General features: G+C 44.2%; 1 protein-coding gene across 1 annotated transcript in view; it reads right to left on the bottom strand.

The window, feature by feature from the left end:
- The window catches only part of DNAH1 (dynein axonemal heavy chain 1), a 139,761-nt gene that overhangs the window by 70,465 nt on the left and 51,650 nt on the right, over positions 1 to 17,646 (bottom strand). The window contains exons 17-27 of the mRNA XM_044676631.1: positions 15,087 to 15,340; positions 14,369 to 14,581; positions 10,815 to 10,979; positions 10,135 to 10,256; positions 9,422 to 9,527; positions 8,418 to 8,597; positions 7,282 to 7,422; positions 6,059 to 6,222; positions 4,449 to 4,562; positions 2,729 to 2,917; positions 163 to 268 (exon numbers count right to left, since the gene is read on the bottom strand). Coding sequence (XP_044532566.1) covers positions 163 to 268; positions 2,729 to 2,917; positions 4,449 to 4,562; positions 6,059 to 6,222; positions 7,282 to 7,422; positions 8,418 to 8,597; positions 9,422 to 9,527; positions 10,135 to 10,256; positions 10,815 to 10,979; positions 14,369 to 14,581; positions 15,087 to 15,340 — 1,754 coding nt within the window. The remainder of the gene's footprint in view (positions 1 to 162; positions 269 to 2,728; positions 2,918 to 4,448; positions 4,563 to 6,058; positions 6,223 to 7,281; positions 7,423 to 8,417; positions 8,598 to 9,421; positions 9,528 to 10,134; positions 10,257 to 10,814; positions 10,980 to 14,368; positions 14,582 to 15,086; positions 15,341 to 17,646) is intronic.

Below are 17,646 nucleotides of genomic sequence, written 5' to 3' on the forward strand. Positions count from 1 at the left end.
AGAGAGTGTGTGTGTGTGTGTGTGTCTGGGAGAACTGGGGTGTTTATAAATACAGGAGTTTCCAATAGCCCCCAAAGACAAGACATCTCAACACATCCACGCAGCGGGACCTTGTCAAAGGGCAGCAAAGGATTCCAAATAGCCTTGCCACCCCCTACTTACTCTCTGTTGCTGAGCCTTCTGGATGGTCGTGATCTGCTGAGCCACCACAGACAGCACCTCCACATCAATGCGGTTAAATTCGTCAAAGCAAGCCCAAGCCCCGGAGCTAGCAGAAAGCAAGCCTGGTAAGTGGGTAGCATCGCTCCAAGAGTCCCCGCACTCTGCCCTCACTGGAGGCTGAGCCCCAAATGCAAGGGCCAGCCTCCCCTCCTAGCTGCGTGATTCTGTATGAAGGGAGGCCCATCACGCCTGAGTCCACAAGGATCTGGGTCCAGTGACGTGCCCAACATCACTGTCCTGGACCTTTGATGCAGTGGGGACCCTTCTGCCCTCTGTAGCACCCACATGGCGGTCTGTACAGAATAGGTGCCCAATCTAGTTATTGATTTATCTGCAACTCCTGCTGCTAACTATCCAGCATGGGCTCTGATGCCAAGTCTCCAAGGATAACAGAAAATCTTTCTTTTCTACAATGAGATTTTCCTAGCAAGTCTCTGAAAATCCCCTCCAAAACCAATCTCCAAGCTTAAGGGTTCTCTCCCAAACCTGCTCAAGTCTCCCAGCTCCCCTTCATCCTCTGATTGTACCACCATTCTCTCCATCACTCAGATGTGCACCCTGACTTCTTTTTGACTCTACCTCCCCCACAACCACAAACTGGCCACCAACTCTTCCTCTTAATATCATCCATCTTTCTTTCTCTCCACTCATCCTGCCATCACCCTAACACAGGTCCTTCCTTATTGATTCTTTCTTTGGACAGAGGGAAAAAAATAAGTTTTTACAACTGGGGGCAAGAAACAAGAAAGAAGAATGGGGGAGACAGAGATCTTAAGACACTGGCAAGAGCTGGAAAGGAAAGAGTCCACTTCTGAAGTTACCTGCCTAGTAACTTCCTCTTTTAAATTAATTATTCTTGCTTACAATGTGCTAGTTAAGCCGTTCTTCCCTGGTCCAGGAGCCCCAGTACAGAAAATAACTGAGTAATTTAATAGGCTTTTCTTTTAAAAAAAAAAAGGAAAGAAAAAAAGAAAGAAAGAGAGAGGAAAAACCTCTTACCTTCTGTCTTAGAATCAATACTATATATTGGTTCCAAGGCAGAAGAGTGGTATTAAGCAATGGGGGTTAAGTGACTTGCCCAGGGTCACATAGGTCACACAGTTAGGAAGTATCTGGGGCCAGATCTGAACCCAAGACCTGCCACCTCTAGGCCTAACTCTCTGTCTACCGAACTACCTGGCTGCTCCTCTCATACTCTTTTCCACCCCTGGTCTCTCTCTTTCACCAGCACCATCTCTGCCTGCACACAGATGTGATCTGAAGCTCATCTCTCCCTTTCTTCTCGTTGTGGAGAGTGAGGCCCAGCCACAGGAAGACCCTCTGCTAAGGAAGATCGGAGAAGCAGGAACTTCCATGTGGACCCAAGCAGAGCAGATGGATGACTCTGGGCCCTCTACCTCCCATACCCCAGTGGAGGCCTGCAGGGGCAGGGGTCAGGAATGGCCTGCTGGAAGGCATTCACCAAGGGAACAAGAGTCTCCGTTGTCCTATCCTCCCCTCCAATGACAGGGAGAACCTGGGGATGGGTGTAGTGAGAGCGCTCCAGACTGATACTCTCTAAACTCAGCAGGGCCAAGCTGGGGCCCTTTCCATGGGGCAATGGCAGGGCCAAAGCTCAGCTGCTCTGCGATGCTTAAGAGTTCTGGTTTTGGGGCAGCTGGGTAGCTCAGTGGAGTGAGAGTCAGGCCTAGAGACAGGAGGTCCTAGGTTCAAATCCGGCCTCAGCCACTTCCCAGCTGTGTGACCCTGGGCAAGTCACTTGACCCCCATTGCCCACCCTTACCACTCTTCCACCTATGAGACAATACACCGAAGTTAAGGGTTTTAAAAAAAAAAAAGAGTTCTGGCTTTGACTACTGTAATAGCCTCCTAACTTGTTTCCTCTCTCTTTTCTATCCAACTCAACCTTCATAAGACTTTGAGGTTCAGTTGTTTCAGTCCTGCCCAATTCTATGCAGGTTCCCCTTTGGGGTTTTCTTGGCAAAGATCCTAGAAACATTTGCCAATTCCTTCTCCAGCTCATTTTACAGATGAGGGAACTGAGGCAAACTGAGTTAAGCAACCTTCCTGGGGTCATATAGCTAGGCAGTATCTGAGGCCATTTTTTAACTTAGCACTTCCTAACTCCTGGCATTCTATCCACTGTGCCACCTAGCTGTGCCCCATTCCCTCCCACTTCTGGACAGGACAGGTATTCGAGTGTTTTTCCTTATATCAAATTTCTGTTTGCTTCTGCAATTTCCCTCCCTTTGGCCCCAGGTTTGCCCTTTGAGGCCCAGTAGAACAAGTCTAATCCCTCCTCCAGCATTCTAGAGTGAAGGATGATGTAACCAAGTGTCTTCAGAAGTCTCCCTTCCACTCTGCCTCCCCGTCCTTTGACCACTGCAGTATCTTCCTCAATAGCTGCTGTTGCCGACTCCCCATTTCTGGGACAGAAATGCTCGACCTTCTCAGCCTAAGTCCCACATGGCTGCTCCCCTGACTCCTTCCCCCAAACAGGACTCACCTAGCGAGACCTTTGAAGAATTTGCCCATGGCCATGAAGTCAAGCTGGTCGGAACAGTTGAACACCACTGTCTGGATGGCCAAGGCTTTCCCTAGATCCTTGGTGGTTTCTGTCTTCCCAGTCCCTGCTGGACCAGCAGGAGCCCCCCCAAACTTGAGGTGCAAGGCCCCTGTCAAAGTCAGATAACACCTATGTGAGGAAAAGAAAAAAGTGATCCTCCTTGACATGGACAGAGAACTTTGAAGCTTGCAGGGTACGCTGGCCCCTTTTCTCATCTGATGTTCACAACCCCCCGGGGAAGAAATGCAACAAATGTTTTCTCTCCATTTTATGGAGGAGAAAACAGGTTCAGAGTGAACACAAAGTTGATCTAGGGCCACACAGCAAGCAGGAGCAATTAAAGACTCAGAGGAATGCATTTAGGCAGGGCCAGCTTTTCCCTTCTAGGGCTCTGAGTGATTTACATCTTTTTTACTCCTTGGGACCTTTCTCTACAGGAACACCATCTCTTTCAGAAGCTGTCTAGCCTGGCTCCTTCCTGGCTAGTACGTGGCTAAAGCTAGATCAGAGAGCTCAAGCTAGCTGAGTCCTCAGAGACCATCTGATCCAACTCTATCATGATAAGGATGGGAAACCGAGGTCCAAGAAAGATAAGATACATAATACCTTGGAATCATAGTCTCTTCAGGTTGGGAGGAAGGACATCTATTGTACAATCAATTTATGGTGCTCAGTGAAGGTGGCAATGGCACGGGCAATGCTAAATAGGAGTCAATCAAGGCTAGAGAGCAAGCCCCAGCCTGGCGTCATAAGGCTAGAATTAAAACTCTCAATTTGGGGCAGGTGGGTAGCTCAGTAGATATAGAGCCAGGCCTGGAAGATTGGAGGTCCTGAGTTCAGATATGACCTCAGACACTTCCTAGCTGGACAACCCCCCATTGCCTAGCCCTTACCTCTCCTGCCTTGGAACTGATTTTTAATATTGATTCTAAAACAGAAGGTAAGGATTAAAAAACAAAAAACAAAAAACTTCTCGTGTCTGTGGGTCCCCTGAGTGCATACAATGAGATCACTCTTTTTGTCTAGTTTGAACCCTAGTCTTGTTATCTGACACCAAACCCTTGAGGCTTGAAATTTAGACATCACCACCACCAGATTTTTGAGCACGTCTGTGGATTTCTAGTTTTGGTCACTCTCATGCCAATTGTTTTGTCTGCCTAATTTCTGATTTTTTTCTTGATACCTCAATTTCCTGACTTCAACCTGAGCTGGAATTTTCCTGCTTCTCCCTTTTCCCTGTTCCCCAAGCTATAAAGAATTCAATCAGCATGACAGATTCTCTTCGCCAGGGGCTTCACTAGATCCAGCTGAACTCAGATCGAGGCATGTCCTATCTAAGCCACTCTACAGGATAAAGGTTGCCAAAGAGTAGGCTTTTAGCAAGCTGAATGTAGGAATATCCAGATTCACGTGAAATAAACTGGGTAGTGATTATTTGCTTTTAAAACTTGATCTTTCCATTTTACAAATAAAGCTTTCCTCAGAATTTAGATTGCAAGCACTTCTTATATATATTCAAGATAAGATATGATTTATAGGAAAAAATTATAATTGGTGGCACTGCTGAAGGCCCAATTGGAGAGCTGGCAAAAGCAGCTGGTTGGTTGTTGCCCAGGAGATTTGGGGAAGATGATATGGGGCCAACAAATGCCTTCTTTACCTGTCTGTGAGGGGGGTGATCACCAGGCGCCCACTATTACCCAGGTACTCATAGCCATAGATGAATTCAGCATTGACAGCACGGATATACAGGTCATCCTTGGTCCAGTAATACCTAGAGATTTAGAAGAACTGGGTTTGGGTTCATGGGGCAGAAAAAGGGCAAGGTTGAGAACATCACCAAGTGATCTGACAGTTGAGGTAGTATGCAGGGGTGAGCAAATCAGATGACATATTCCACAATTTTCCTCAATTTTTATGCAAGCTGGGAGTACCTAGTGGGGCTAACTTACTTTTTTTAGGTTGTTTGCATCATTCTATTTCTATTAGTGACTGGTAGAACTCTAAAGACATCCAGAATAGGGTCCTATTGTCTCTGAGAGTTTCTCATCCTTCCTTGTTCCTTACTAGTGACAAGATCCTGGGAGGAGTAAGAAGGATTACTCCTCCCAGGATCCATCCCCTACTCCTCCTGTTCCTCCTTCTCACCTCCTGCTCTAGCTTGGGTCTACTCAGGCCACCCTAAGCATCCTTTGTTGCCACAGAGAGTCCTAGGGCTTCAAACTGCACCAATAAGATATCAATATCTACCAGTCATCACAGTCCCCCAAAAACTGAATAGCTGTCTTGGGATTGGCACTGAAAAATCATTAAGAAGGGCAGAATCTGTCTGGGTCTGCAGTAGTCTATGGCAGGGTCTGCTGGATATGGGGAAGCTATATTGGAGTGGAGCTATAGCCTGAGGCTGATTTCTGCCTGAGGATGAAGCATGTAAGAAGCTTCAGCCAAGGGATAACCAAACAAATTTTGGTATATCAATGGAAGGGAAACTCATTTGCCTATAATGAATGGAAGAGAAACAAAGAAATATGGCAAGATTTCAATGAATGGTGCAAGACATGGAAGGTAGAATCAAAGAACAATTGCTATATTGATTGTAACTAACCAAAAAGTCACAGGTTTATATTTCTAAAAGGGAAAAGATGAGGGTAAAGATAGACTGCCTCTGTTGATAAAGAATCATGATTGGAAATGGTTTGGATTGTATGGATAAACTGTGGGGTTTTTTTTTTCAGGTTTTGTTGGGTTGAGGGGAAGGGTTTTTTGAGATTTTTTTTAAATTAAAAAAGAGAAACCTCTTTTTTTTAGATGTGAATAGAATCTAAAGCCCAGTGAATAGAGAGCTGGCTTCCCAGCCAGGAGAACTCGAGTTCAAGTCTCCTCTCTGACCTACACTGGCTGTGTGACTGGGCAAGTCAACAAATTTCTCAGTGCTCCAGGCAACTCTCTAAGCTGCAACTCTCAATCTTGAAATAACTCTCAGCTTTGAAATACCAGGTGCTGCCTCCCTAACTCCTGCCCACTCAGTTTCTCTGGTGACCTGGTTTCTGCCTGCCTGGCTTTGAACATGGTCTTGTTCCGGCGGATGCTATCTGACTCTATCACCTTCTGCCTGCCCAGCCCCTAGCTTATTTCCTCAGCCATCTGTGGCTCCTCTGGTCCAGGCTTCCCCACCTGTGTCTACCCTGTTTGCTACCTGCTCTCTCTGTCTGCTCAGGTCACCAGGGCAAGAGAGAGAAGCTGGCCAAGCTGAAGATGATGGCCGGTTACCTTAGCTGGGAGATCCACTCAAAATCATTCACGCTGATCACATTCTCCTCTATCAGTTTGCCAGCCACATCCTTAGCATGAACCTCAATGACAATGAGTGCGGACAGCACAGCTCTCTGCATCCTAGATAGCCTCCCTCGGACCAGGGCCACCAGATCCTGCAGCTGAGGGAGGAGAGAGAACTAGCCAGAGGGGAGGCACACAAGGTGACTCGGCCACCTCCCTGCCGCCCATCAAAGTAGTACCAGCCCTAGCCATCAATTCCACTTTGATTTCTGGAGCATCCAAGTTAATGAGGCTTGGCAGCACAAGAAGACCAAAATGAAAGGCACAGAGAGACAAGTGGGGAGCTAGGAGGCATTCAGGGCCTATTATTATGGAATTAAGGGAAAATGTAGACACATCTTGGCATTCCCCCAAACTCCTGCCAAGAACTACACTGGTTTGTATTTGTGAAAGCAAATGGTTGGAGAAGTGTATCATTCTCCTAGGACAGTGATGGGTAAACTATGGCCCACAGGCCGGATGTAGCCCTCTGAAATGTTCTATCGGGTGGCAGGACATTATTCCTAATCTGACGAATACAATGAGTAGGATACAATACAATGAAACTTCTAAAGAGTTGCCTTAGAAACAGACTGACAGATAAGCATTTCCTTTCCTTTGGCCCCTCTTTAAAAAGTTTGCCCATCACTGTCCTAGGAGGTTGAGACTATGCTGTGGGGCTTGAGGGATGGGAGGGAAAGACCTTCAAGGAGTTAGCTTGCTCTCTCCTGGTCCCTTCACTATTCAGAAAATGGGTGATTGGCCTTTTCTTAAAGCTCTCCATGGAAAGAGATTTTACAGTCTTCCCAAGGTTCAGACCACAACTGGAAAGACCTCCATCTACCCATTTCTTGTCTCAGAACATGGCCACAAGTATTTATCAAGCCCTTAGTCTGGGCCAGACACTATGGGGACTTCTGGGTCCATTTCAGTCTCTCTGCACAGGTCTGTATCATTTTCATCTTTGTGCCACCCATAGCCCAGATCAGGATTTCATATAGAGTAGGAGCTGCTCCATGAACGTGGGCTGAATTAGACTGAAGTAGGCACGACGGCTATTCTTGTTTGCTTTCAGAGAGAGTGGGCCCAGGATGCCTATCAAGACGGGGCAGGCGGGTCCTTGGACAGGCAGTGGAGCAGGGCTCTTTTTGAGTGTGTGAGGGCTCCAGTTCTCCTACCTGAACACCAAGCTGTGGGAAGAGTCGGCTGCTTAGGTCCCCAGCCTCTAGGGCCTCTGATACTTCCTTTGTCCAAAATGTCTGACAGCCAGCAATAGTCACCTGGCCAGGCCAGTTCAAGACCCACTCGGGCCTCGGGGTCTGGAAAAATAGCATGCTTTGTCCAATCAAGAAGTGATGGTTTTGGAGTTGTCCTCTAACCCCTCCCCACCAAACTCCCAGCATTACATGGATCCTTCCTTTCCAACTGTTGTATGACTAACAACTTCACTCTTATACCATCATGTCTTTGTGAGAAACAGGCTTATCCCAAGATTCTTAGGAGCTTTCAGAGGTTCTACTTAGAAAGCTAGTAAAAAGATTTTTATTTTAGAGCCTGAAAGAATTGTTCATCCCTCTCATTCTACAGATGCAGAAACTGAGGCCTAGCAAGATAAAGTTTCTTTGGGTAACCAAGTGGCTCACAGAAGTCCTGGGTTCAAATCCGGCCTCAGACACTTCCTAGCTGTGGGACCCTGGGCAAGTCATTTAACTCCCATTGCCTAACTCTTACCACTCTTCTGCCTTGAAACTAATATACAGTATTAGTTCTAAGATGGAAGATAGTGGTTAAAAAAAAAAAAAGAAGATGAGGTGTCTTGTCCAAAGTCATACAGGCAATAAATAAGTGACAAAGCTGAGATTTAACCCCAGATCTTCTGACTCCAAATACATTGTACCATGACACTTCCCTGACTCTAGGAAGTTCCTAGAGTTAAATTTTAAAAAACATTCCAGATTCCCAAGGGAAATGTTAAAAAACAACAAAAAAAAAAAAAAAAAAAAAACAACCTCTAAAATCATGGAGCAATGGCAAAGCTATGGTCAAGGAGTTGGAAGACCTATGTCTGAGTCCTAGCTCTACCACTTCCTAGGTTTTTTCACCCTCCTTAAAAATTTGTCGAGAGGAAAGAACATGGCAAAGGGTCATAGAACTAGGGAGTTATTGTCAGCAGTTTCATTGTGATTATTCTCATTCTTACTGTTACTACAGCCCACTTCCTCCATCAACCAAAGGCTCCATAGCCCAGGCAGAGAAGGAAAATGAACTAGAAGGTGTGTTCTTGCTGGCAATGGTGGGGAAGACAAGTTCGCACCTCTGGATAGGCCCTGATTGCTCGCTCGATGAAGTCATGCACACTGGCCTTCATGCTATGCTCCACCTCCAGGAGCCAATCTTCCACATTGCCAGTGGGATAAATGAAAAAGGAGAGCTGCACCTCTTCACCTTCACCAGAGTACATGTGAGTAATCTGCAAGTCTTCTTGGAAAAGGAGCTGGTAGGGCAGAGAGGGGGAAAAGAAGTAAAGAAAAAGTGTTTTCTCCTGGCCCCAAGCCAAGGGAGCCTTGCCTACAGGATCACACTCACCAGTCCCATACTTGAGGCTCTCAAGTTCTCTTGGGCTGAGGAAAGGCTTGGAGGTCTACTGAATGGCCAGAGCTTAAATGACCAGAGCTTGGCCAAGGGATGCTGGTTGTGTTTTGCTCTGCAGCCTTAAACTTCCTAGTTCTGACATGTTTAATTCCTCACTCAAAAGTCAGAAACCAAATAGAACCCAGCCCCTTTTAGGGCTCAAAGTGAGAAATAGGCAAATCATAGGATCACAAAACCATGGAACATGAGAGCTTGGAGGGTCCTCAGAATCCACATTATCCCAAATTCTCATTTTACAGATGGAGCAATTAGCCCAGAGAGGGGGAGTCAATCCCCTCCATGCCATACAGTCACTGGATAGTGGTACTCTGGGGACTGGCCTATGACTTTCTTTTCTTAACAGAGGAAAAGGTAGAAAGGCCAGTTCCTGTTTCCTACTAGTACCCAGCATGAGGAGGCTTTCCTTCAATCCCAGTAAAGCACCATACATCTATGCTACAGGATAAATACTAAAGACTATGTCTGGTTTCCTTTCTGACTCGGGCTCAGGGTCCCAGAGTTCAAATTGCACCCACTCCCCTCCCCTGCTCCCATGGCTTGTGTAAGGATATGTGGGAGTCTATTGCCTTTTCTTCTCAACTGCTACATCTGCAATTCCCAGGCTCTCTTGAGCTATAAAAGATGGGAAGCCTCAGGTTGTCTAAAGAAGACCCCAGTCCTAATTACCCGAGCAATGTTCTCAAAGCACTTCCGGAGATGAGGTTGTACAGCTGTGGGGTCTTTTGTCTGGGACAGGATCTCCAACAGTTCATCATCAGACAAGAAGTAGAATCTGCAAAAGAAGAGGCAGAGGTGGTGAAGGTCACAAAGGGTCTGTGCTTATGTCCTTCAGGAGGGACAGTCAATAATCGAGGTCCTGCGGTCACCAACTAGATCTTTGATCTCTGGGACATATACCCTTTGGATGCCTGTGGGCTGAAGGGCCCAAAATTTTTTGGTGACCCTTAAGGCTGACTTTTAGGGAAAACAGGGCATGGACTCCAGAAAATTTAGAAGTAGAATAATTAGTCAATATTCTAACCCCCTGTTAAGGGGTTTGTTTTTAGGACATTTGACACAAAACCTCAAATCTAAGGCTTCCTTTTGATTTCCCTAAAGACCAGTCATCCTTGGTGACCTGGCACCATCCAGGGAAGGGGATCAGGCCTCAGAGAGCATTCCTTATACTTTTGTAGCCTCAAACATTAGGCTACCCCAGAACAACAATGTCACTGTACCCTATGCTGGTTACACTGTGCTTATAACAGCTAATGCCACACAGCCACCCCAGGGACCTTCTTTAGGACACTCCATCACCAACTAGCTAATTTTCTATTCTGCTTGTTTCAAATCTTGCTCTCTCTCAATAATGAAGTCAAGAGAAAAGGACACAGGCTTACCTGGGGAAAGCAGCTCTCTTGGTCTCCAGATACTCGCTCAGGCCTTTCTGAACCAGATCTAATAGTTTGTTACAGTCTCTTAGTATGTCCAGTAGCCTCTGATCAGCACATACATTAATCACCTGGAGGTCAAAGGCCCATGGAAAATAGACATAGATAGGAGGATCTGTCAGCAAGGGGTTGACACTGGGCTCAATTATCAAATAAACAAAGGAGTTTAGGCAGAAGGTAGAGACCCTCTATGGGACACAAGACAAAATGCTTACAAAAAAGCTAAATGGTTCCCATTCAGGGGTGGGAGGCAGGGAACAGAGAAGAACACCAGATCCAATGCAATTTGATAGCCACTTATTAAATATTAAGTCCTGAGGACATACACAATTCAGGCAAGAGTCATCCAGTCTCTGCCCTCCTGGAACTGGTATCAGATAGATGAGCTAACACATGCGACCTTGAAAAGTCTTCTCTCTATCTTGGTTAGAGAGATGCCATTTTGTTATTTGGCACTTGGAAATGTTGTAAATGATCTCTGAGATCTCCCCTCATTCTATGATCAGAGGGAGCCTCCCAGAAACTCCTATATTGCCTCCTGCCTCCCCCCTCATCCCAGTGGGGTTCTGCCTGTCCCACACAACAGGGTGAGAAGGTGTAACACCCATCACCCTATTAGTCCAGCCCACCTCTCTGTTCTCATTGGCATTCTTCATGATTTTCCTCCACATCCTCTCCATTGTCTGATAGCGTTTACTCTCCACTGGCAGCTGCCGAGTGATGTCCTCGGAGCTGAAGATGGGCTCCAGGTACAACCAAGACCGCTGGCAGGTAAGCCACTCCTCAAGTACTTCCTGGGGAAAGGAGATAACCATCCACTGTTAGAGCAGGAGAACATTTAGGTAACACCTCTGGTTATTTTAAAAATCCTCCCCAAAAGTGCTGAACAGAAAACAGTGTTCATCAGTTCAAAACTTGAGAAACAAAATGGCAAAACAAAGTGTGTTTGAATCCCAGCTCTGAAACTTACTAGAGCAAGGTATTCCCAAGTTGCCTTGGACAAGTCACTATCCTTTAATGACCCTCAGCTTCCTCAATGAGAAAATGGGCATAATAATTTCAAGATGATAGACATGTGATATTCATAAATGAAAGGAGACTTGAAAATGCTTTTCTTCTTAGGATAATTGTGAGAAGTCAATGAAATGAGGCATGTAAAGTGTTGCTGATAAAAGGAGATTTCTAGGAAGATGAAGAAGTAGAAAGTCACAAAAGAGCCCATCTCTTCAATGGCCCCATCAAAAGTAACAAAAAAAAAATACCAAAAGAAGCAAAACCCCCCAAACATCTCAAAATAAAATCGTTCTTAGGAGAAAAAAACACTCAAAAAAACAAAGATCTGATTGTCTGAAAAAAAAAGTATAAATTACAAGGAGTTAAAGCCAAAACACCAAAGGGAAAATGTATGGAAAAATCACAAAATTAGACTTTTGTCTAAAAAAAATTATAAACAGACAGAAATTAAAAGAGAAAATCAGCAAAAATACCACAAAGTGAAATTTTTAAAAAAAAATTTTTAAACCCTTAACTTCTGTGTATTGGCTCCTAGGTGGAAGAGTGGTAAGGATGGGCAATGGGGGTTCAAGTGACTTGCCCAGGGTCACACAGCTGGGAAGTGTCTGAGGCCGGATTTGAACCTAGGACCTCCCATCTCTAGGCCTGACTCTCAATCCACTGAGCTACCCTGCTGCCCCTACAAAGTGAAATTTTAAAAGGAACTTAATATATTAACTAAGGAATCTCAAGGCAAGATGATGTTAAAGAAAACTAGAAAATCTCTTTGGAAAATATAAGCAAAAAAATACACTAAATGAAAAGCTGGATTATTGTACAAGAGGACAGATTGGTAAAAACAACAGAAAAAAAGAAAAAAAATGTTTAAAGAAATGTATAATATGAAGGCCCAACCTTAAAAGACCCTTTCCCACATAAAGGCAACAAGAACAGAGAGCCAAGGCTACACTGTCAAGCAAAGCATCCCATTCAATACTTATTTTATAATTGTTATTAGTTACTATCTAAATGTGGTCACTGTTGGGGGCTGGGGGATTAAAAACAATAGTGGTTTTGTTTGGGTTACCAAAGGAGTGATACAAAACTTCTACACTTAATAGTAGAAAAAGATATGAATTGTGTTTAGTGGCTTGTGTTGGCTTTCGGAAAAGAATTATTTTAGTGAAATAAGAAAGATGAGATTGCTTTTTGACTAAATTTATAACCTATGCCACACTCATTACATTAAAAAGTTTTTTAAAGGAATAGGATTTTTATTAACGTGATAATAACTATTAATTTGAAATTAAGAGTTAGTATTATATGTAATAGGAAAAATTAGAGGCTACTAAGAAAAGTGGCAAGGTCAGGCTTTCTATATTCACTGTTATTCTATGATCCTGTATTTGAAATGCTATCTGTAACAATAAAATTAGGGGAGTGGGAATTATAAGGAATAATCGTAGGCATAGAAAGCAATTTACTAAAGCCTATTTGTAAATTTCATGCAATATTAATCATAATATTGATGGGCTCTGTTGTTCAATGAAGTAAAGTAAAAAATGAATATGGAAGAACAAATGGAACAAACTATAAAGGGGAATTATAAAATGGGGGAAAAAAGAGGAAAGACAACTTTACTCAAATACTTCACATTAGTACAGAATGAAAAATAGAACAGTGGTGTATGAAATGGAATAAATGTGTGATTCTCAAAGTAAAATATTTGACTTGCTCCCCCACCCCAATATTCCCAGGACAGAGATGCCCAGATGACTTTCCCAGGGGAAAGCTTTTAGCATGTTTGAAACAAAGAACATTTGTTGCTTATTTAACTATTCCTGGGACAAACCCAGCAGGGGAAAGTACATTTTCACCTCTAACTTCAAGGACAATGCTCATGAGAGTGTTGGAGAAAGTAACTCTTTTGTTCTATATATTTCACTTGCTATACCCCCGAAATTAGCTCACTGTGCTCAAAGCTTTGTCCATCACAACGCTCCACCCAACAAAGAGGCTGGAGGAGAAGGGGATTGGGGAATCTTGCATCAGGATTACTGTAAAAATGTCTGTTTTACACATAGAAACAACAGATTATTATTAGGGCAGTCTGCTCTGCATTTTGCTATTAGAGCACTTTGCCATTTAGGGCAGATTGCCATTAAGGCATCTACTGCTGCCCTTATCACACCAACAGATTTCCATTAGGGGAATCTGCCACCTTTCTGAACAGAGAATAAAAACTGCTGCTTTATCCCTGCTTCTCTCATCCCACTCAGTGGCATAATACACAGAAGCAAAAATGTTTTTAATAATTTCTAATAAATCTAAAATCATAAAACATTATCATCATTCAAGAAAAGCTGCTAAGAAAATTAGAAAGATATGGTTAGATCCCCATCTTATAAACTCACAGAAATAGTAATATTATTTTGTCACATATCACTAGATACTGAAAAGATCTTTTAAATTTTCAGTAATTATATTTTAAAAGTTTTTTTAATTTTTACTAATATGATAATACATATTCATTTGAAACAAAGAGTTAGGATTATGTGTAATGGAGAAACATTAGAGGCTTTCCTTCTAAAAACAGTGGCAAAGTCGGACTTCCTATATTCACTATTATATAGTGAACTATAGTCAAATATTTTTGTAAAATACTTCATAGAAATAAGAAAAAATAACACCTATCATAATTGTGAAGAGGGAGAAATTCTTAGCCATTCAAAAATAGATGAAATTCTAGGGAGGCACCTCAGGCAAGGAGTTCAAATATGGCCTTAAACACTTCCCAGCTGTGTGACCCTGGGCAAGTCATTTAACTTCTGCCTTGCAACAGATAGTATCAACTCTAAGTCAGAAAGTAAAGGGGGAAGAGGGGAAGGGGGAAGCAAGAAAAAAGGGGAGGAAAGAAAGGAAAGAAAGGAAGGAAGGAAAGAAGGAAGAAAGGAAGGAAGGATAAATGTCATTTCATTTAGGTCTATTATTATCCTTGTTTTACAGTTAAGAAAACTGAAGCAGGCAGCAGTTAAGTCACTTGCCCAGGGTCACACAGCTGGTGTCAGAGGCCGGACCTTGACCACAGCCTAATGCCCCATCCATTGTGCCACCTAGATGACAAAAAGAGGAGGTAGGTGGAAGGTGGGGGCTTCCACTGGAAGAAGCTGGGGAGGGGGCTTGACATTACCTGGGTCAGTCTCAGCTTGTTTTCCCATGTGTTGATTCTATTCTCAAATGGTTTCTTGAATGGTGAGAAAGACATGCTCTGGGTCATGACTATGTGGTCATCCAGGAGCTGAGAGGCCTCATCGGGGCTCTTCAGAATAAACGTCTCTGTTTCTTTATATGGCAACACATTGAATAGGACTGAGGTCCATTCCTTCTCCATCTTATCCAGGGCCTACAAACGGCAAGGTATGGACTGAATGGCAGCCCCTATCATAAGGACCCAGACCTCCTGGCCCCCGGAGCGCCTCGGCCACATACACGACCTCCTGGGTGTGGGACTCTGGGGATGTTTGTTCTGGTCCTTGTAAAGGTGTGACAGGTCCCCAGGCCGAGGAGAAGAGCTCCTTAAATAAGAACTAGCACCATCTCATCCAAGTAATCACTATTGCATAGGCTCGGACCCTGACCATGGCAACGGATTTGATTAATTGACTCATCACAGTTTTTTGGCCTCCTACCAACTCCTCAGCCAAAACCAACCTTCGCAGATGGCTTCATCTAACCTCGTCCTTAGCGCCAGAGTCCTGTGGGAGCCCCCTGACAAGTGCTGGGCTAGCCTCCCGCCGCTGGCGTCCTCCAGGAACAGGGAGCTGGCTCTGCTGGAGGTGGACGCTGGCCCATGGGGAATGCCTCGTGCTCACAGCCCAGTCACCCCCTGACGGGGCCCAATTCCCTACCTGCTCAATGGCATATTCCTTGCCCGCCACCTCGGCCACCTTGCTGATGGCTTCGATGTGATCTTGCAGGTTCATTTCCAGACACTTAGAAAAGGTGAGGTTGGCCTTCGGCTTGACGTTCATGTTGATTTTTTCAGAGAGCATCTCCCAGTGTCGGTTCCGCATGCCAGGGTTCCGCAAGCCCTGGATCAGGGGGATGTAAGGCTTGAAATCCTCAATTCTGCCCCGGATATCGATGGCCACCTCCTGGCAGGCTTAAGAGAGAAAGAGCAAGCTGTCTCCAAGATCCAAGTGAGGTTAGGAGAAAGGGCTGGACTCAGCACTCCACTGCCCACCCGGGAAGCTGGCCCACTCCTCCACCCACATCACACAGAGAAGCTGCTGGCTGAGGCATGGGGTTTCTCTACTTTCAGAAGACCCTCAGCACAGGCTTGAGGAACCTGTTTTTTGTTGTTATTTTTTTAACCCGGACCTCTGTCTGTGAATTGATATCATGTATTGGTGCCAAGGCAGAAGAACAATAAGGGCTAGGCAATGGGGGCTAAGTGACTTGCCCAGGGTCACACAGCTAGGAAGTGTCTGAGACCAGATTTGAAATTAGGATCTCCCACCTCTGGGCTAGGAGCTCTATCCCCTGAATCGCCCAGCTGCCCTGGGAGAACCCTTTTAAAGTTATCTTCTCCTCATGAGGAAAAGAGGGATCTGTCCCTGAAAGATTGCACAGGTCTGCCCTTGGCCACGGGAGGCCAGTAGGAGCTTCTCCATACAAGTTCTCCACAGATATGGAGGTGTCTGGAAGGATGAACTCCCACCCATGCAGGCAGTGATGCTTCCTATGGTGTCGGGCTCAGAATTCAGTAGTACAACCAGCAGCAGTTCAGGCACCAGGTGTATGCCAGGAGGACACTAGCAGAAGAAGAGGCAGAACCAGACTTGGAGAGCTGAGGGAGGCATATCTGAGCAGTAACATGTGAGATTCGAGAGAGAGAGCTGCCAGCTTAGAGGATCTGAGAGGGCTTCACAGAGAAGGCATCATTTGAATTGGATCTTAAAGGATAAGGAGTCTTTCTTTCAAAAAAAGAGGAGGGGAGGGAGATAAGTAAGGAAGGGTGTGCTCAAAGGTTCTGGGGGAAAGCACAGAGTGGGTTCAGAGAAAGCCAAGTAGCCTCATTTGACAAACATGGGGAGTACAGAGACAGAAGCAACATCCCGGCCAACTTGTTCCTAAACTCACAACTTGTTCACCTCTCACCTCAGAGCCCGTGTGTGCCCATCCCCTATGCCCAGAAGGTTTTCCCACCTCCTTCAAATTTCATTATTTCCCTTGATATTTGTGATCTTTTGTTCTTCCAGATGAACTTTGTTATAATTTTTTCTAATTCTATAAAAAAGTTTTTTGGCAGTTTGAAAGGTATGGCACTGAATAAGTAGATTAGTTTGGGTAGGATTGTCATTTTTCTTATATTAGCTCAGCCTATCCATGAGCAATTAATGTTTTTCCAATTGTTTAGATCCGTTTTAATTGTGCAGAAAGTGTTTTGTAATTGCATTCATATAATTCCTGTGTTTGTCTTGGCAGATAGAGTCCTAAATATTTTATATTGTCTGGAGTGATTTTAAATAGTTTCTCTTTCTAACTCTTGCTGCTGAATTTTACTGAAAATATACAGAAATGCTGATGATTTATGTGGATTTATCTTGTACCCTACAACTCTGCTAAAGTTGTTCATTATTTCCACTAGCCTTTTAGTTGATTTTCTAGGATTCTTTAAGTAGAACATCATATCATCTGCAAAGAATGATAATTTAGTTTCTTTTTCTTCTCTAATTGCTATCTCTAACATTTCTAATACAATATTAAATAACAGAGGTGATAATGGGCATCCTTGCTTCCCTCCTGATCTTATTGGGAAGGCTTCTAATTTATCCCATTGCAGATGCTGTTTGCTGATGATTTTAAATATATACTGTTTATTATTTTGTGTAAAGGCCCTTCTATTCCTATACTTTCTAGTATTTCCAGGAGGAATGGGTGTTGTATTTTGTATCCTTCAAATTTTAGCTCAAACCCCACCATCTGTAGAAGCCTTTCCTGGCCCTCCCAGCTGCTTGAGCCTTCCTCTCTAGGATGATCTTCCATCTACCCTGGATCTATCTTAGATGTACCTAGTTGTTTCCATGTGGTCTCCCTCACCAGAGAGGGAGCTTTCTGAGAGCAGGGAGGTGTTTTCTACCTTTATGTGGACCCTTAGTGCTTAACTCTGTTCTTGGCATATAGTAAGTCCTTAATAAATGCACCAGGTTATGGAAAGCCTTGAATGCCGGTTAAATCTCCACTTTATTTATGATGGGAAATGCTATCTACCTCCAGAGAAAGAACTGTTGGGGTCAGATGCAGATCAAAGCAGATTATCTTTCATATCAGTTTATTTACAGTTTTATTTTGGGGGCCCAGATAAAATTGGTTACCACCTCCAAATGGGGGGATGGAATGGAGGGAGATGGTTTGGAACTTATAATTTTGGAAAATATATGCTGAAAATTATTAATCCATATCATT

This window comes from Gracilinanus agilis, chromosome 1 (genome assembly GCF_016433145.1).
Source record: "Gracilinanus agilis isolate LMUSP501 chromosome 1, AgileGrace, whole genome shotgun sequence".
NCBI classification, from domain to species: domain Eukaryota; kingdom Metazoa; phylum Chordata; class Mammalia; order Didelphimorphia; family Didelphidae; genus Gracilinanus; species Gracilinanus agilis.